Source organism: Marmota flaviventris, chromosome 10 (genome assembly GCF_047511675.1).
Source record: "Marmota flaviventris isolate mMarFla1 chromosome 10, mMarFla1.hap1, whole genome shotgun sequence".
Classification (NCBI taxonomy): domain Eukaryota; kingdom Metazoa; phylum Chordata; class Mammalia; order Rodentia; family Sciuridae; genus Marmota; species Marmota flaviventris.
The window spans coordinates 6418544-6438892 of NC_092507.1; the positions used below are offsets into that span (position 1 = coordinate 6418544).

At 50.3% G+C, this 20349-nt stretch overlaps 1 protein-coding gene across 3 annotated transcripts in view; it reads right to left on the reverse strand.

Annotated features, from left to right (window-relative positions):
- Ctnnbip1 (catenin beta interacting protein 1) overlaps positions 1 to 20349 on the reverse strand; it is a 68979-nt gene that overhangs the window by 16592 nt on the left and 32038 nt on the right. For all 3 annotated transcript variants that reach the window (XM_071617331.1, XM_071617330.1, XM_027947621.2), the window contains 2 exons: positions 16665 to 16785; positions 15902 to 15992 (listed from right to left, as the gene is read on the reverse strand). In XM_071617331.1, the coding sequence (XP_071473432.1) occupies positions 15902 to 15992; positions 16665 to 16760 (187 nt within the window). In that variant the 5' untranslated portion in view covers positions 16761 to 16785. The remainder of the gene's footprint in view (positions 1 to 15901; positions 15993 to 16664; positions 16786 to 20349) is intronic.

The window sequence follows — 20349 nt, forward strand, 5'->3', positions numbered from 1 at the left end:
AGACGCCCTGGTGGCAATGAGAGGCGGCAGCCCACTCGTTTCCTTCCTCCTGCCTACCGGGCTTTCTCACAGGCTTTCTCGTGGGACCGTGGGTCTCTGCAGTGTGCTGAGGCACAAAATAGCACTGGCGCCCCAGGAGGGAACTGTCAGCAAAGGGAATGGCCACCCAGGGGCCAGGGCTTTGCAGCCCCAGCCTGCCAGGGAACCTGCCTGTCCCCCAAGAGTGGGAAAGAAGTAGCCTTCTCAAGGTCACATGGGGACCTGATAACTATTTAAGGAGACACCTGAAACAAAAGCGTTCCAGAATCCCACCCTCCCACGCTGCCAGCTGAGTCCCTCCCTGGCTGGGAATCCAAGCCTCATTATGGAGCCTCCCACTGGTGCTGCTGGGCCGCCTACAGAAGGGGCCTTTGCTGCCCAGCCGAGCCGTCCCAAAGCACTTGCTGTTTTCCACGCCTCTGCACAAGCACCTGCCTTCCTTTGGGGCTGGGGAGGGCAGGCTCTTCCAGAGCCTTTCCTGACCTATCCTCATTATGGGCTCTTGTCATGAACTTGAAGGCCTCTAGCAGAAGATGCTGATTCTCCCTCTCCTCTTCTCGATGGAATTTGGGACAATTACAAAAAAGTTATTGAGACTCAAGCCCTTTGAGTTTCTGAATCAGGAGGGACCTCAGAGGTTGGTCTCCTGAGTCTCTCCCCCTTAGAAGGCCAGTATATGGCAGTCCCCTTGGGCACTTTCCACTGTCCTTGAAGCACTGCTGGCCAACTGTGCCTTTGGGCCAACAGCTTATTTTATTTTTTATTTTGTCACTGGGGATTGGACCTAGGGCACTCTACTCCTGAGCCACATCCCCAGCCTTTTTTTATTTTGAGACAGGGTTTTGCTAAGTTGCTAAGGGTAGCCATGAACTTGCAATCTTCCTGCCTCAGCTTTCCAAGTTGTTAGGATAACAGGATGTGCTATCAGGCCAGGATCTGAAAGCTTTACTTCTTGTTTTTATTCCTTTAAAAAAAAAAAAAAAAAAAAAAATATATATATATATATATATATATATATATATATATATATATTCAACATTTTAATATATATTTATGATACTATATACATATATGTATTCTAAATATATATATGTATATATTTAGTTAGTTGTAGATCGACACAACACTTTATTTTTATTTATTATTATTGTTTTTAATATTTATTCTTCAGTTTTAGGTGGACACAATATCTTTATTTTACATTCATGTGATGCTGAGGATTGAACCCAGTGCCTTGTACAGGCTGGGTGAGCACTCTACCACTGAGCCACAACCCCAGCCCTTATTTATTTATTTTTATGTGGTGCTAAGGATCAAACCCAGTGCCTCACATGTGCTAGGCAAGCACTTTACCACTGAGCCACAACCCCAGCCCCACTTCTTGTCTTCATTCTCCTAAAAAGCTCTAGGGTATATTTCTGGGATAGTCTTCCCAGTATTTGTATCTTTTACATTTTTTTTTTTTTTTTTTTTTTTTTTTTTTGGTGCTGGGAATTGAACACCTGGGGCTCTTTGGCACTGAGATACATCCCAGTCCTTTTTTTATTTTGAGACAGAATCTCACTAAGTTGCTGAGTTTGGTTTTGAACTTGCCATCACCCTGTTAGCCTCCCAAGTCGCTGGGACTACAGGCTGCACCCCCCACCCCACCTGCCCAACTCTAACTTGGTCTTAACACTTCTACTCAATATATGTTTTTTTTTTTTAATTGTTGATGGACCTTTATTTTATTTATTTATATGCTGAGAATGGAACCCTGTACCTCACACATGCCAGGTAAGTGCAGTACCTCTGAGTCACAGCCCCAGCCCCTCAATACTGTTTTGAAGGTCCATTCCTGGGCAATATGCAAGAAGAAGAAAAGGCATCCAGAACACAAAGGAAGAAGCAAAAACGTCTCAATGTATAGAAAATCTGAAGGAATCTACTTTAAAAAAATGTTAGAACTAATAAACAAGCTTCAGGGTACAAGATCAATACAAAATCAATTGTAGTAAGGCATGGTAGCCATTCCTATAATCCCATAAATTTGGGAGGCTGAAGCAGGAGGATCAAAAGTTCAAGGCCAGGTTAGGGGTGGTGGCCCATGCCTGTAATCCCGCAGATCCGGAGGCTGACATAAAGCCAGCTTCAGCAAAAGTGAGGCACTAAGCAACTCAGTGAGACCCTGTCTCTAAATAAAATACAAAATAGGGCTGGGTATGTGGCTGAGTGGTCAACTGACCTGAGCTCAATCCCTGGTACCTTCCACCACCCCCCCCCCCCCAAAAAAAAAAACCAGGCCAGCCTCAGCAACTTAGTGAGACGAGACCCTGTCTCAAGATAAAAATAAGTACGGGGATGTACCCTGCGTCCAATCCCTGGTACCATGGTCAAGGGCACAGGAATGAATCTTTATGATTGTTATGGTTTGGATCTTCAGTGCCCCAAAGGCTCCTGTGTAGAAGATGTGGTCCCTAGCTGATGGTACTATTGGGAGGTAGGGAACCTTCAGGAGGTGGGACTTGGTAGAAAGAGTTAGGTCAGTGTGGGCATGCCCTCGAAAGGGACATTGGGAAGCTGGCCCCTTCCTCTCTCTCCTCTTGTCCCCATGGTCCTAAGGTGAGCAGCTTCCCCTGCCACACATCACCACAATGCACTGTCTTGCCACAGATCCAAAGTCATAGGCCCACTGCTGCCTCCACAGACCAGGGCACCTCCACCTTGGCTGCTTAGGCCAAGAGCCCAGGCTCTCCTGACGGCCCCTCCACATGCTCCACCTACAGAGCCATGTAAATACATCTGGGGCACTACCACAGCCCCTCTCACTGGAGCCAGGTCCCTGTTGTTCCTTGATTTCCCACCTGGCACCGATGATCTATTCTCCACACAGCGGCCAGAGGTATGTTTTCTATATTTGAAGTCAGTTTCTGTTACTCCTTTGCTCAAAGCCTTTCAAAGACATCTTACTCCAAAATGTCTCACCGTATTCCAAGTGAATGCCAAATACCATGCTGGTCCACAAGACTCAACACACTAAGCCCTCCAGATGCCTCTTTGCCTCCTTCTGCCCCTCTACCACTCACTCTGCTCCAGTTGTGCAGGCCTGCTGGCCACACTGCAGGCAAAAGTCTCCTGCACCTCAGGACCTTTGCACTTGCTGTTTGCCTCACTGAATGCTCTTTTCCCAGTTCATCCAAGTTGGTCTGACTTGTATCCTTGTTTTACAGATAAGCAACACGAAGCTCAGAAAGCCTGCCTCAGCAACTCAGGTGGCTGAGGCGGGAACATCCCAAGTTCAATGTCAGTCTCAGCAACTTAGGGAGGCCCTAAAAAAACCTAGCAAGACTCTGTCTCAAAATAAAAAGGGCTGGGAAGGTAGCTCAGTGGGAGAGCACCCTGGGTTCAATCCCCAGTACCAAAAAAGAAAGAAAGAAAACAAGAAGAAGAAAATTCAAAATGGAACCTGGAGAGACAACCTGGGAGAAGCACCCCCCGCCATGGCTCTCACCTGAGTGCCTGAGGTACTGGCTGGGGGGGGGATGGGGGGCTGGATCTATGAAGGAGGACAGGGCAGGGCCAGGCATCCAGGGGGCCCTCCCATCCCACGCCCAATGCCAGCTTTGCCCTGGTAATGGAACTAGTCAAATGACTGGGCAGAGAAAGATGACAAATATGTAGAAGCTCAGAAAAGGGAAGGGGCCCTGCTCGGGGGTGAGTGGGGTGGGGGGCAGACAGTGGGGTCACTGGTCTGTTTGTGAGCCAGGATGAATTCACACAGCAGCGTAGGGGCTGGCACTCACGCCTGGCCAGAACAGCTCGCAGCAGGAGCCTGTGGTCAGGAGAAAGGACCCAAAGTCTGCTGAGAATCCCTCTGGCTATTTAAGGCTCCATGCTGAAGTGTTTCCAGGGTCTTTTCGTGAACGTGTCAGGCAGCTTGATGTGCTTCCTGAACTGAGAATGTGTCCCTATGGGCCAGGGAGGGTTAGAGTTGGGTCAGCGAGAGGGGATGGAATAGCAGGAAGGAGGAGCATGAAGCCAGACAATGGTGCTGGGGCACGTGTGCAGCCAAGGGGTCCCACAGCCTGGCCCAGGCAAACCAGTGCAGCCCCCATGCTTTCCCAGGACCTTCCGGTGAGCTCAGTGCACATTCGCCCCGAACCTGCACACTGCGAAACAGAGTGGCCCAGGCCATGTGGAAACATGGCCTTATCTTCAGTCCTGCCCCCACCTCCAAAGCATCCCCCAGACCTGTCTATGGCAGACTCCCTGCAGCTGTCCTCCCCAGGAGGCTCTGTCCCCCATGAGGGCAGGGATCTTCTGACTATGTGCTTTCTGCCTTCATTCATCACAGCACCTTGGTACAGGAAGGACAAGCTGATTTGCTGTCCCATTCCCCAGTCTTGGGGATCCTGCAAAGCCCAGCTTTGAGTCAGGTGCACAAGGTTGGCCAGAGAGGAAAAGAACAACCCTGAAGGCAAACACTGCTTCAAACACTGATGAGGTACAAGGCCTTGCTTGGCTCCCAAGGGCTGCAAATGCCAAGACCCCACAGACCAGGCAGGGCAAGGCCCCACACAGATGTCACTGGAGAAAAGGGGGGACTCACAGGAATATCATTAGCCTGGTGATGCCCATATTACCAGATTCAGAGCCAGGGGCTCCTCCAAGACCAACTGCTTGAGAACCAAAAGGACTCTGGGGACAGGGTGCCTCTGCTTGCCCTCCCAAAGAACTCTGGAATCGTATCACCCCTTGATAGCCGAAGTTTCTCAGGTCAATTCCAGTGTCGATATTCCTGCAATGGGCCTTGCACCTGCCTAGTTAGGGTACAACTTAGAGACCCAAAAAGCTCAGAAATAAACCCTGAAACCCCAGACACTCCACATTTCTGTGGCTGATGGAGGAAGCCCCTTTGCAAGCCACCATTAGCCAAGGGAGCTAACCTCAGCTAAGTGTTTCCAAATTATCCAGGAACGCACCTGCCAAGTCCAGGGCCCATCCTGGGCACACAAAGCAGACCACACTATTGTGAAGAAACCTCCACAGGCTGCCAGTTGGCCAGGGCAATTGCCACCCTGGGTGCTTCAGGCCCTTCTCTGACCACGTGAGTTTGGGTTGCAGCACCTCCTCCTGCGTGAGCTCATTATCTTGCTTGAATGCCAACCAACATCTGCTACCTGCTAGCCAACACGGCAACTGCTCAGCTACCAGCTCTGGGGAAATACTGCCTAGAAAAACAGGTCCTCCAAAGGAAGGAGCTTCTGGGAGGGATAAGACTGGGGTGCCACCCTGGACTTGCCTCCTCCCAGGTGAGCTGACTCCCATAGGGTGCCATGTACTGTTTTGGGGAGCTCAGGGCTATGAGCCAAGTGTTCTACACATCTCAACTCTGGTGTCCCAAGTTCCCAAGGGACAGCTTTTACCCAGAAGCAGCATGACACTTCAGTTGCTATGGCAACAGTGGCCACTGATTCACCAAGGTCTCAGCAGCCAGAGCAGCGCTAGGCTCAGTGGCGCCTGCTGGCTCCAGGACGACAACCACCATCACGAGCACATGAAGCCGCAGGAGACGGGGCTGTAGAGGGCAGTGCTGCCACATGCAGGCAGAGATGCCCTGCTGGCTCCAGCAGAAGCCTTGGGCCTCCTGGGCTGGACAACAAGGCTCAGGAGGCAGCACCCAGGGTCCAACGGGAGGCACCAGCTGGGACCTGGCTTGGGCCTTGCCCTGCCTATCTGAGCATCCCATGGAAGCCCCTGAACATCCAGTCTCAGTTCACTCACCTGCAAAACGTGATGAAGGGCATCTACCCCACCCATCCATCTGGCCACGGAATAGCATCTAGCCTACAGCATTACGAACAACATCTGGGAGGTCATGTTGGGGCTCTGCTCTGCCTGCTACTGTTCTAATTCCAGATGTGACTCCCAAGCCCCTCCCTTGTTCTCAACCTCCCATCCCACCGATACTCACACTCACACCCTTTGTGGCTGGTACTCCCAAGTGAGGTCCTCATTCTCTTCATCTGAATTTTTGTTTCCTCAAAACATAAGCTCTCCTAGACCACACAAACTAACTATGCCCAAAGGGACAGAACATGGGAGGAAGGGTTGCCCATCCCTCCAGGAGTCAGGGACAACCAGGTCATAACCTACAGTCTTGCTGGGTCCTCAAGTTTTAGATTCTAGGCATCAAAGTCACCTTGGGGGTTTGCTTTGTGTTGAGATGAGGTATCATCATGTTGCCCAGACTGGCTTCCAATTCCCTGAACTCGAGTAGTCCTCCTGCCTCAGCCTGCTGAGCCACCACACCTGGCTCACTTAAAATGCAGACTCCCAGGCTCCCTGGCAGGCACTCTGATTCAGATGGGCTGGAATAGGGGAAGCGACTGGGATTCTGAATTCTTCACAAATACGGTTGGTGACTCAGGTGCAGTGGTCTATGAACCACACTGAAAACTTGAAGCTTCAGGCTGCCCTTGACCTCCACTCCACCCTGAGCTGCTGCCATTCTCAGCCAACAGTTCTAAGGTCTCTGAGGCTTCAGGGTTTATTTCTGAGCTTTGTGGGTCTCTAGGTTGTGCCTTCACTAGGCAAGTATCTTCTCAGAGACATCAGTTCTCACTGCTTCTGCCCAGGCTCTGCCAAAGGACCTCTGGAAAAGGGCTCCACTGGCAAGTGACCTGCTGACCCTCTCCTTCCCTCAGAGCTCTACTCTGCCCCTCCTCACACGGACCCTGGTGTAGCACCCTCCCCATGCGCAGCCTACTTTCCCTGGGACACCCTCGTTTGACTCCTCTCCCATACCCACAATCCTATGTGCTTCCACCTGAGCCATGGCCCACTCCCTCCTGGATGCCCATGGGCACCTCCCATTCAGAACTTAGACCCACTCCCCTGCTTCCTATCATGTCAGCTGCTTAGCCCTAAATGTCCCACCATCTCTGGAATGTGTCCATATCACCTGGACATCCCTGTAACCTAACTGCTGCCCTGGGAACTTGCCCCAATGCCCACTCTGGACCATGAACCAATGGGCCATTCTTCCTCTTGAGGTGGGTGGTGACTCCATGAGGCTTTGGAATAAGCCCAAGCAGAGGCATCTGCTTTTCCACCCACTCTCGGTCCCCCCAGCAACCACACACCAGACTCTTAGGGGATGTGGAAACACCCTAACGCTTGCACATGTCTGGGCCGGCTGCAGGGGCTCTGCTGGCCGGCAGTCCCTTCCCTCCCCCTAGGTTGTCTGCAGGTGCCTCTCCCTGCGTCCTTCAGGAGCAGTGCAGACAGCACCTTCCCTGGGTTGCTTCCCCTCCGTCAGAACCAGTCACACTGTATCTCACCTGAAGCTCTTCCACATGTTCACATGTCTGCATGTCCTGGTGGACCAGCAGCGAGAGGACAGGGCTGTCCTGAGACTACACAGAGCTCGCAGTAACCAGGGACCAAGGTGAGAAGAACTGTTCAACTGCTGGGCTGGGCAGCCCCTCAGGGCCCCCTAAGAGGCCCCTCTGTGAGAGGGATGCGAGAGTCCTGGGGGGGCGCAGGCCCACTGGGCTCCTTCTCAGTTCTCAACAACAGAACCTTCACGCTGGGTGACAAAGGTCAGAGCAGCCCTCTGTGAGCCAGAACCAGAATGTGATGAAGCAGCTGGGCCTGTGCCTCCCACATTCCTTGCCTTTTCTTGAGATTGGTTTTCTGTTTTTCAATGACACAGGTCATACCCCAAGTCCCGGTTGATTTCGGTTTGATTCAATGTACACATAACTTCTGGCTCCGCTGTTATTGGGTTATAGGTAATTCTCATGTAAGTCTTGATTAAAGTTAAAAGAAGATGAGTTTCCCATCCCAGAGCCAGGAATTCTCTCTGGACCTGACTCTAATTTCAGTGCCAAGTTCCCTGTTGCCTGGGGCCTCTGGGAGAAGCCTTGAAGCCATGAATGGGCAGAAAGGAGACCAGAAACCCCAGCAGAGGGCTGTGTGGTGCAGAGAAGCCCAGCTGGTTGCCCAGGGAGGAGCCACCAGAGCAACTAGGCCTCCTCAAGGAGGCGGGGCTGCTCAACCTCAGAATCCAACTAACACCTGCTCTGGGCCAAAAGCCGGACAAGAGCTGAATATGACCATGAACACAGCACAGACCCCAGCCCCACGGGACTCCTGACACAGTGTGATCACAGCTCCACAAAAGGAAAGTGAGGGTCTGGCTCTAGGAGCCAGAGGGGAAGCACCCGATGACCCTGGACTTGGGAAAGGCTTCATGAAGGACTAGAAAGAACAGAGGCTGGAAGAGAATGGGGTGGACTCCAGAGAATTTTCCACACTGGCACCACCCCCACCCGAAGGGCGCTGCAAGGGTTCAACGGGTAGGAACAGAGCCAAACAAGGGGGAGCCACTTCCTTGGAGCGCTGGTCCCTGACTGTTTGCTGTGATCGCAGTTATTTTAACAAGGTTCCCAGTGTAACCCTGAGACCGAAGGACCTATTTTAGGCTCTCTGGCAGCATAACTTGAACCAGCAGCCCCAGCCTCTGCAGGGAAAAAGCCAGCAGGAATTACCTGGACGTCTCCTGGCGAAAGTATGACCATGGAGATGCCACAGAAGCCGAGGGAGCCATGTGCCAGCACAGCTCCCAAGGGCAAGGAAAGGGGCAGAAGCACATCAGGTTATTTCCCTGGGAGGCCCCCAGGCAGAGAAAGGACTATGCTACTCCTGATCTACCTTAAAACATGACAGGAGGATTACCCACAGTATTGGTGAATGCTGGGTATGCCCAGACCCCACACTAGGCTGCCTTTGTGGCCTTGAGCTATGTAACCTTTCAACCAGTTTTCTCATCTTGCAAGTGGGGCCCTGGCAGCACCTACAGCACAGGCTATAGTGAGAAGTATTTGGGATACATCTCCTATGCTGTTTGGCAAGGAACCTGCCACATCAGACAAGTTTAATGAATGTTTTCCATTGTTTTGATTAATGGCAGAATGGAACCAAAGATCCAACAGGAAGGTACTGGTCAATAGATTTTGGCATAGCCATTTGGCTGTATATTATGCAACCCCTAAAACATTTTCTTGGAAGTTGTTTAGGAGCACAGTAAAGTTACCATAAGTAATACATGGATGCTGAAATGAGTATTTAGCCAGGTGTGATGGTGCATGCCTGTAATCCCATGATGTAGGAGGCTCAGGCAGGAAGAGCAGTTTTAGGCCAGCCTTAGCAATTTAGCGAGGCCCCGAGCAACTTAGTGAGAACCTGTCTCAAAACTTTAAAAAAGGCTTAGTGGTTAAGTGCCCCTGCATTCAATTTCCTGTATCAAAAAAAAAAAAAAAAAAAGAGCATCGAAGGCTGGATTGTGGCTCAGCAGTAGAGTGCACACCTAGCACAGTGAGGCCCTAGGTTTAATCCTCAGCACCACATAAAAATAAATAAATAAAGGTATTGTGTCCAACTACAACTAAAAAATAAATATTAAAAAAGAGTATTTAAATATAAACTATACATCCCAACTTTATGACGTGCATATTTTAAAAAGTCTGCCAGCAAACTGAAGGAATGATGAATAGTGGTTATAGCTGAGCATAGGATTCAATTCTTTCAACTTTTCTGCTGTTTCTACTTCTCCCCAGTTTTCTGCAAAGACCACGCATATATGATAACCAGGAGAAAGGATCGATATGCATTCCAGTGGGGGCGGCCCTGTGATGAGAAAGGAAAGCTCAGCACTACCTGTCTGCTTTGCAAAGCTGCAGCCCTTTCCCGCTGCCCACAGCTGCCCTTCGCAGCAAGGCGACCTTCTTGGAGAGGTATTGATTTCCTTTGATTCAAAACATGAGTCCTCTTGGCTGTCAGGTCTGCTCGACCAACTTCAGAGACAGGAGACGGCACTCACAGAATTTTCTGCCTTTCTGGTAGACCTCTGGTTCCCATCCTGCTGTGTTCAAGAACCAAGGGCCTGCCAGGTGCAGTGGTGCACACCTGTAATCCCAGCACCTCGGGAGGCTGAGGCAGGAGGTTTGCAAGTTCAAAACCAGCCTCAGCAAGTTAGTGAGGCCCTAAGCAACTTAGCAAGATCCTGTCTCAAAATAAAAAATAAAGAGGCTGGGCTGGGGATGTGGCTCAAGTGGTAGCGCGCTCGCCTGGCATGCGTGCGGCCCGGGTTCGATCCTCAGCATCACATACAAACAAAGATGTTGTGTCCGCCGAAAACTAAAAAATAAATATTAAAATTAAAAAAAAAAAAATCTAAAAAAAAAAATTAAAAAAAAAAAAATAAATAAAGAGGCTGAGATGTGGCTCAGTAATTAAGAGCCCCTGGGTTTGATCTCTGGTACAAAAAAGAAACAGAACCAAGGTTCTAAGGGACCCACCCAGGCCTAGGCCCAAGCTCAAGGAGCTCAGTGTCCAATCAACAGAGGGACCAGGAGACAGCATGGGAGTAGAGGAGCCAAGGTGCATGTGACAGGCCTGATCCAGGCTGTGGAGGTAAGTGTTCAGAGCTGGGCTTCTGGATGCCAGGGCAAACATGGAGGCAGAAAGGGGTGAACACACAGGCCTGAGTCAAGAGTCAAAGCCATTCACTATGGCCATTTATGTTTTGAGTGAGGGGGTGGGCTCAGGGTGAACTGGGGTCTTGCTCATTATGCTAAGAGGACCAGAGTCCCTTAAGGCAGCAGGGAGCCACTGAAAGATTTTAAGTGGGAGAGAAACCTACTGATGTCCCTTTGAACCTCTAAAAGTCACTCTGGCCATGTAGAGGGTAGCACAGGGGGAAAGACAAGCCAAGATACCAGTGAGGAGCTCTTTGCAGCAACTGAGAGGAGAATGAAGACCAGAACAAGGGTCCAAATAAGAGGGAGAGAATGAGCTGGGCACAGTTGCGCACCCCTATAATCCCAGAGGCTTGGGAGGCTGAGGCAGGAGGATCACGAGCCAGCTTCAGCAAAAGTGAGGCACTAAGCAGCTCAGTGAGAACTCTCTCTAAATAAAATACAACATGGGGCTGGGGATGTGGCTCAGTAGTCAAGTGCCCGGAGTTCAATCCCTGGTACTCCCTTACCACCACCAAAAAAAGAGGGAGAGGACAAAGCAGATTTGGGAATAATAAGGTAGGAGAGTCCAAAGGACTTGGAACCTATGGGGTTGCTGGGAAAGAGTCCAGGTTGAGCCCTGGTCTCTGGGTGTCTGTTAGGAAAACAGGTGGAAGAACAGATTCTCGGTGCGGAGAGGGTGAGAGTTAGATCTGCTGAGTGTGGGGAGACTGTGCCAAGCCGTATGGTTGACAGCCACACAGGAAGGTCTAGGTCAGGAAAGGTGTCTGGATTGAGGGAATATGTTTGGAAGGTACTGACCTGAGCTGTCTGTTGAAGGCACAGGGACATATGTGATCACCCAGGGAAACTGTGTGAGGCAGAGAAAATAGGAGAGAGGGCAGAAGCTGGAGGACAGCACAGAGGGAGAAGAGAGCAATGGGCAGAGAAAGGAAAAAAGGGGGTCATGGAGGAAAGGGAGAGGCAGAGGCCAGAGGACCTTAGGACCTGGAGATTGACCATTCAGTACTGGGAGGCCACTGGGCCCTCTACTAGAACCACTTGGTCAGGCCTTAAGGTACAGGCCTATGTCCCAGGGTCTCTAGCAGCCGTCCATCTTCAGCAGACGTGGCTGGACTGCGATGGGATGCTCAGGTACTAGACCCCTCCAGCCCTGGAAGGTAGGTAAGTGTGGCCTAAAGGTTGTGTCTGGACCCACAGAGACAGTGCTGAGTGCTGTACTGTGGGCGCCGAGAGAAAACCTAGGAGAGGCTCAGGGAGCCCGGGATCTCATCTAAGTCTAGGGTGGAGCAGCTTGCCATCTGCTGAGAGACAGCACCACCTAGTGGGCAGGAGGAGCTCAAGCCAGCCTTCTCACCTCAAGGCTCCAAGCCTTTGGGGCTCTGCCCATTGTGTCCCTAGTCCTACCCAGTGTCCTGGGGGCACCAATTCAGGCTTTGGCCACAGGGCAGGGCCTGAGCCTCTGAAAGCAGGATACTCTGCTATCAGTTGAGATCGGCTCTGCCAATGGAGAAAGTGGCAGGTTAGAATTTTAGCAGAGATCAATTTGGCCCCGTAGTATGGGCACAAATGCAGACTTCTGGCTTAGACCTGCACAGTATGAGAGATGAGACTGAGACTCTGTTGTTGTGTATTTGTGTCTTTAGGCACACATACAAAATAACAGGTTTGTGAAACTTCTTCTGGCACAGCTACCCCTCCCTTTAATTCAGCCATGTAATTCTCTGGGACTCCTGCAGCAGCATGTGCTTCAGGCCTCCACAGCCAGGTCAGAGGGGACCTTCCTTCCCAGGAGGGAAGGGGCAGGCTTCAGGGTGCCCCAGCAGCAGAGAATCATGTCATCCACCCTCTTCTCAGTGATTCTTTCTGAGTGTTCCTTGGCTCAAGGTTTGGCTCCTAGAGCCCCTTGCTCCAGAAAGGGAAGTGTATTTGGATGCCACACACCCAGCAGGGCCCAGATTCCAGTGCTGGCATAGCTGACCACCCAACAGTCTAGTAAATCCTGGCTTCTCAGCAGTTTGGGGGCCCAGGCAACAGCGAGGTGAGGTCAACACAACCTTCTTACACAACTCAGCGGAACTCCTTTTACTCTCAACTCTTGGTTCAGTTATATGAGATAAAGAATTCTATTAAAAATATTTTTGGTAAATATTTATTTTTTAGTTATAGGTGGATGTAATATCTTTATTTTATTTTTATGGTGCTGAGGATCAAACCCAGTGCCTCACACATGCTAGGCAAGCATTCTACATCTGAGCCACAACCTCAACCCTATTGAAAATATGTTTTAAAAGATATTCAAATATTTAAAAAATTTTTTTTAAATATTTATTCTCAAGTTTTAGTGGACACAATATCTTTATTTTATATTTATGTGGTTCTGAGGATCAAACCCAGGGCATCGTGCATGCTAGGCGAGCACTCTACCACTGAGCCACAACCCCAGACCCCTAAAAAAAAAAAAAAAAAAAAAAAAAAATATATATATATATATATATATTTTTTTTTTTTTTTAAATTTTTTTAGTTGTAGATGAACACAATGCTTTATTTTGTTTATTTATTTTATGTGGTGCTGAAGATTGAACCCAGGGCCTCACACATTATAGGCAAGTGCTCTACCACTGAGCTACAATCCTAGCCCCCCTTAAAAATATATTTAAAAAATATTTTTAAGGCCTGGAGGTATGATTTAGTGGTAAAGCATTTGTCTAGCATGCATGAAGTCCTGAGTTTGACCCCCAACACCAGGGAAAAAAATGATGAGCACATGGCACATGCCTATAATCCCAGTGACTCAAGAGGCTAAGGCAAGAGGATTACAAATTCAAGGTCAGACTCAGCAACTCAGTGAGGCCCTCAGCAACTTGTCTCAAAATAAAAAATAAAAAGGATTGATGATGTAGCTCACTGGTTAAGTACCCCCTGGATTCAATCCCTAGCACAAAAATTTAAAAAAAGATTTTTTTTTAAATATATTTTTAAGGCCAGGGGCTATGGTTTAGTGGTAAAAGTCCACAGCTAGCACATATAAGGTCCTGGGCTTGATCCCCAGCATCAGAAGAAAAAAAAAATTCTGTGAATGTCAGCACATGCCTGTAAACCCAACAACCCAAGAGTCTGAGGTAAGAGGATTATAAATTTAAGGCCAGTCTCAGCAACTTAACTAGATTCTGTCTCAAAAATAAAAAAGGACTGAGCGAGGTGTAGTGGCACCAGCAACTAAGGAGGCTGAGGCAGGAGGATTGCAAGTTTGAGGCCAGTCTCTTCAACTTAGCAAGACCCTCAGCAACTTAGTGAGACAGTCTCAAAATAAAAAAATAAAAAGACTGAGCTGCCTGTGGTGGTATATGTTTGTAATTCCAACAACTAGGAAAGTTGAAACATGAGGGTCACAAGGTTAAGGTCAGCTTGGGTGACTCAGAGACACTAAGCAATTTCATGAGACCCTGTCTCAAAATAAAAAAATAAAAAGGGCTGGTGATATGGCTCAGTGGTAAAACATCCCTGGATTCAATCCCTGGTACCAAACAAAACAAAACAAATAAAAAAACAAAACAAAAAACCCCAGTGCCAAAAAAATTTTTTTTAACTACCTCTTATTGCAAAAAGTACGTATGAACAATGGCAAAAATTAGTTTTACAAAACTAAGCCTGGTGCTGTGGTGCATGCTTGTAATCCCATTTACTTGGGAGGCTGAGTGAGGAGGACAGCAAGTTCCAGGCCAGCCTGGGCAACTCCACAGTACAGCTGTATTAGCAAGCATGCGAGGCCCTCACTTGATCTCCAGCACCACACACAAAATAACAGCCCAGGGAGCTTAAGTGGTGGGGACTCTGTGGTTCTGTCATTATAGTCCCACAACTTACCTTGATTTTCTATTAAGAGCATTCCTGTAGGGCTGGGGTGTGGCTCAGTCGTAAAGCACTTCCCTAGTGTGCCCAAGGTTCTGGGTTCCATCCCCAGCACCACAAAAGGAAAAAAAAAAAAAAAGCTTTCCACTAAAGATGCCCTTACCACTCCACCACTCTCACTCAAGCTCTGGTTGACTCAGTGACCCAGGATCAAGTGGGGAGGAAGGTGAGTCCACAGGGACTACAAAGCCTGAGGTTTTCAGGTAGAGCTGGCTCAGAGGCCAGCAGAGACTCCCACACTGGAAACCTAAACCAGCCCTGGAGGAAGGAGGTCTTTCCCACGAGACCCTGGGAGGGCGGAGCACCTGGCACACAGGCTGGGCTGTGGCAGTGGTTAGGGCACAGCTCTCTGGGACAGGCACGCCCAGGCAGGTTATACATGGTAAGTGGTGTCTAGGGAACTACTGGAACCATTGGAGTGCCCAGAAGGTTTCTGCTGAGTTGAGTCCACATTCTGGGTCACACCCAGTGTCAGTGCTTTAGAACGTGCTCCCATGCCAGGGCAGAGCCCAAGACATTCAGGAGAACCAGGGCGGCAGCCCTGGGTGCCAGATCAGCTGTATCCCCAGCAGCCTCACCACACAGCCAACAGCGTCAGCACTCTGCTCCTGGGAGCCTGCTCACGTCTGGACATGCCACAGGCTGGAAGACTTCATGACCAATAATCCCATGAAGCATGAACAGAATACCAGGAAAGGACTAATTGGAGATGCTGGTCAGAATACTGGGGTACAGTACAGAATACCGGGGATGTGGCTCAGTGGTACAGCACTTGCTCACATGTGTGAGGCACTGGCAAAGTACTGCCCAAAAAAAAAGAATACTGGACTACAGTGTTAGGACAAGCCTTCCAAGAGAGGCAGTACTTGATAAGTGGCCATGGGATGCAGAGCTGCCCAGCAGCCTCACTGGTTACAGGAGCGAGGACAGATAGTAAATGGCTGCTCTAGTTGGACTGTGAGTTTGCACCCCGGTAACTGGCTATATGACCAAGAGCAATGACATTGCTGCTAAGCCTAGTTTCCTTGCCTGTTAACTGGAAGTAAAACAAATAGCAGCAACACCATAAACACTGTTATTCATGATCATGAGAATTGTCTGGGCATCCCTTCTGGCTAGAGCCAGGATCATACCAGTCACAGCATGGCCTATGCCCACGGTTAAGGAAATGCAAGCAGACCCCCTGCAGTTACAAGGGCTCCCATACACTTCCATTCCTTGCATCCTCCAGGCCTAAAAAGGAACCCCACCGTTTGCCTTATTGGGTGCTCAGCTCCTACTGGGGGAAGAAGATGGGACCAGGTAGGAGGATCCATCTGTGGAAGAGAAGGGGCTGTGGCCCCGTTTGTCCCAAGTCCATCTTTCTAAAGAACCACTGCTCGATGCCCTGGGAAGGACTTGGCTGGCCCCCGGCCCCTGACTCACCCTGGTCGATAGAGTGCTGTGGCAGCTGGCTGAGCTGGCTGCTGACCACTCCCGCGTAGGTGCGCAGGAACTCCTCCTCACTGGCTGTCAGCTGCAGGGTGAGAGCACAGCAGTGAGGGCAGCAAGCACCTGCTCCCTGAAAGGCCCCTCCCGGGCCGCCTGATCCCAGTGGAGGCTCCTCCTTGGCTCCCTGGGCCTCCAGTACTGAGATCTGACCTCTCTAGTCCAAAGCAGCCCAACCCCTCCCACCCTGAATACTTAGTCCCTGAGGCCCACAGGCTTGGGTATTTGGGTTGAATCTGACTGTAGCATCTGGTCTGACATAGGCCAGTGGGAAGGCGTAGGCCCTGCCTAGACAGTTGATGGATGGCCAATGGGCAATTCTGAATCCCTCCTTCTTCCCAAAAACTTCCCTGCACCTGCAGGTCTGCTGTCCCCTCAGTGCCCAGCTGCCGTTTGCATGCCCCTGGGACAGAAGCCTCACAGGAATCAGCAGGGAAGAAAAATAGAAGGTCAGGGCCTTGAGGCCCTTGTCCACCCGGCTCAAGCATAGCACAGAGTGGGAGGCTGCCCCAGTGGCACTCTCAGAACTGGACACGCTGGGCTCTGTGCCTGGGAGGCCTATACTAGCCACAGAGCTGAATTACAGGCCCAGCTGCCTCCTCCTCAGACCACAGTGACCCAGGAGGGGGATCAGTCCCCTGCTTCAAGGCAGCCAGTTCCCTCCCTGGGAAGCCTGGTGCTCGCCCCCGCAGGCACTCACGTTTGATCCCATCTTCCTCAGCATGAGCAGCACTCGAACCTTCTGCTGAATGTACATCTCCTCCGGACTCTTCCCGGGTGCTCCTTCACGGTTCATCCCCCTGGCCCAGCTCTTGGGACTCCTGTGGGGTCAGGTAGACATTGAAGGGTCAGGGGTCAGGGTGAGACATGCTGATATAGTCACCTGTGGGTGACCCACACCTTTCCCAAGTAGCCCCTTCCCATAGGGTCTGGTTTCTTAGAGCACAGTGGAGGTGGAGAGCTTCCCAGCTTCTCCCTCACCCACTGGCTCCAGGCAGCCTGTGAGCAGTTTATTCCAGGAGGGTGTTGCAGGGGTCCTGGCCACTTCCATGGCCAGGGAGAGAGCTGACAGTTTTACCTTCTAGCTCCCACACAACCTGCAGCAAGGTGCCTACAACAAGTTGCAGGGGACATGGTACAAGAAGCCAAAGTGTCCCAGGCTTTTAAAGCAAGCAATTTGTACAAGGTGCAAAGTTACGTCAATGAAAGTGGCTGGTTGGGGCCTGTGGCTTGAGAAACCATGAGATAAACCTCCACTCCAGCATGGAGTGGGAGGTTGCCCCAGTGCCCAGTCCCCAAACACAGAGACCGCTCTCTGTGCAAAAGCTCCTGCTGAGTTCAAGAGGTCAGCTCCTGAGAGGCTGGCTCAGGCATGTGGGACACAGGCACCCAGTGGGGTCAGCTGTCACCACCCTCACACACCCACCCCACCTGTTGAAAGGTGGTTCCTGCAGGCAGTTGTGAAGGCCAGCAGCTGTGTCCAGGTATCTCAGGAACCTGACCTGCAGCAAGGCCCCAGAAGAGAAGCCCAGAGCTTCCTCCCTCCAGGAGGAGGAGGAGAGGAAGCAGGCGTGGAGGGGCTTGAGTTACATACTTGTAACTCCTGGATGAGTCAGAAATAACGCGGCAGCTGGTGGGGGTGGAGTCTTGTCAGCCCTGCTGCCAAGGAGCTGCTCTAGGAGAATGGGGGAACTGGGCTGGAGGGACAAGGACACTCCTCACACTATCCACCCTCAGGGGCCCGATAGCCCTGGCTGGACCAGCAGGCTCTCCCAGGCAGGCGGCAATCTGTGCCAAAGGTATACTTAGGAGCAGCTTCCTGTAGGTACTTGTCAACTGCTCACTCCCCCCAAATAGGACCCTCACCCTAAAAGCCCGCAGAATAGGCTAAAACCCTGGCCAGTTGGGGCTAATGTCATAGCTGAACTCTTGATGCAGCACAGCTCCTTCCAGAACCTTCCTTTCTATCCCTGAAGCCTCAGAGTTCAGGCTTTCTTCCTCTGCTGTCTGCTGCCTTCCAACTCTTCCTGGGCTCAGAAAGGGTCCAAGTAACAACTGAGAACTGAGAAAAGCAATGGTGCACCTCAAGAACCCTCAATTCCAGGGTGCATGCCAGTCTGTACAGCCAAGCGGGAAGCTCACCTTTGAGCTACCCCTCCTCCTGTGAACCCATCCTCACTTCCTCCACTTCACCTCCTGTGCAGCACTACTACCTGGGGTGGACTCCACACGGCTTCTTGGAGCGAGCCCTACCCTGGGCCTCAAGCATGGATAGTGTGGCTTCCATTTCCCCGCCACCCCCCGACTGCTGCTTCCCTCTGGGTTGTGGCTCTGGTCTCTTCATGACCTCCCCCATTTCCTTTCTTGCCCTTCTACCAACACAGTATCTGCAAGGATCTTCTCAGAAGACCAGAAGAGATAACTTCACTCCCTACTGAAACCTACCCTGAGGATACATGTAACAGGCCTGGCATGGTCAGCCCTAGCCTGCTCCAGCTTACCTCTCCCATCCTCCTGGGCCAGTCTCTGTACAGGGTGTCCCCTTGGCCTGGAACTGGCTTCTGATCACCCTTCATTACAGTTTAGAAATGTCTTTCCAGGGAAGCATCTGACGGCAAAATGCAAGCCGGCTCTGTCCCCCTTCCCCAGTTCCTCCCAGATATGTAGCCCTGTCTGTCCTGATTTTCTCAAAGAGTCCTGCTGGCATTCCTGCTTACTATCTCTCCTTTGCCCTGTGGAAGGCCAGGGCTGTGTCTACTTCATTCAAATGTCCTCAGCTGGCAGGCACTTAATAAATGCTGCCTGGTTGAATGAATGGAATAAGGAGACAGCCTGTGGTGTCTAAGCTTCCCATTCCCTATGACATCCACATTGATTTAGGGCCAAATATCATTGTGTTAAGAGTGCCTAAGGTGGCTGTGAGTGGTGGCCAACACCTATAATCCCAGTGGCTCAAAGGCTGAGGTAGGAGCATTGATTGCAAGTTCAAAGCCAGCCTCAGCAACTTAGCAAGGCCCTAAGTAACTTAGAAAGACCCTGTCTCAAAATAAAACATAAAAAGGGCTGGAGATGTGGCTTAGTGGTTAAATGTACCACGTTCAATCCCCAGGACTAACCCCTGCAAAAACAAAAAAAAAAAAAAAAACAACTAAGTACTAAGCCAGTCTTCATAAACAATGTAGCTCTTCTAAAGACACATTTCCAAAGGACTCTGTGTTTCCTGAGCTATGGTGTTCTACAGAGGGCATCTGAAATGCTCCACAAAGCCTTCAAACTGGGAGGCAGAACTCCTAGGAGTGAAAACCTTCCAATTCTGTCCTGTGCTCAAAGGCTAGGTTTTAGTTTATTCTCCTTTGTAAAAAGACATGATGCAAGGGACCAGCCACTGGGTGTCGCCATACACGAGCGCACCAGAGATGCAGCTCCTCCTGGATACCCAGCAGGCTCCCAGGTTCTGTGGACCTCCTTCCATAGCCAAAGCAGGAAGCTTTCACCCCTGCTGAAGCTGACTTTATTTCAAACCCACTTTCACAAACCACACTCTAGCAGCTGAGTGAGGCAGAAGAATCTAAAGTTCGAGGCCAGCTCAGCAACTTAGCAAGACCCTGTATCAAAATAAGGAGGAAAAAGTGCTGGGGATATAGCTCAGTGGTAGAGCAAACTTGGGTTGGGTCTTTTGGTACCCCAGTACCAAAAATAAAATTAAAAATAAATAAAAAGGGCTGAGGATATAACTCAGTGGTAGAGCACCCTTGCATTCAATCACCAGTACTACAAAAGAAAGAAAGGAAAAAGAAAGAAAGAAAGAAAGAAAGGAAAAGGAAACATACACACACACACATACAAATAAAAACAAAAACTCATCCCAGTCCTGGGTCCCAAGAGAAGATCTATCATTCAGTAAGGCCTAGCCAGAAATGGCTGATTTGTGCTGCCACAACCTCAGGATCCCAAGAGTTCTGGAGCTCAGCGGGTGCTTACTGGAGGAACATCTGTTCTGCGTTATACGATCATTTTACTGGGGGCCCATATTAGAGACCTTTGCTCTGACAATCCTACCCTCCACCACTGTATAGATTGGTGTCATCCTGTCCTTCTTGCTGTTGTAGACTCGCTGACCCCAGGGACGTCTCACACTGATTGCCCATCCAGGGGCCAGAGGTGCCATCGGGGTGTGCATGGGTCTGTGCAGCCAGGTTATTCCTACTTCCACATGCTTCCCTGGCGTTGGTGTTTATTTAAAAATTTTTTTGCAGTTCTGGGGATTGAAGACATGCTAGGCAAATGTTCTACCTCTGATCTACATCTGAGCCTTCCCCCTTTTAAAAAATTTTATTTTGAGACAGGGTCTCACTAAGTTGCTGAGGCTGGCCTTGAACTTGTGA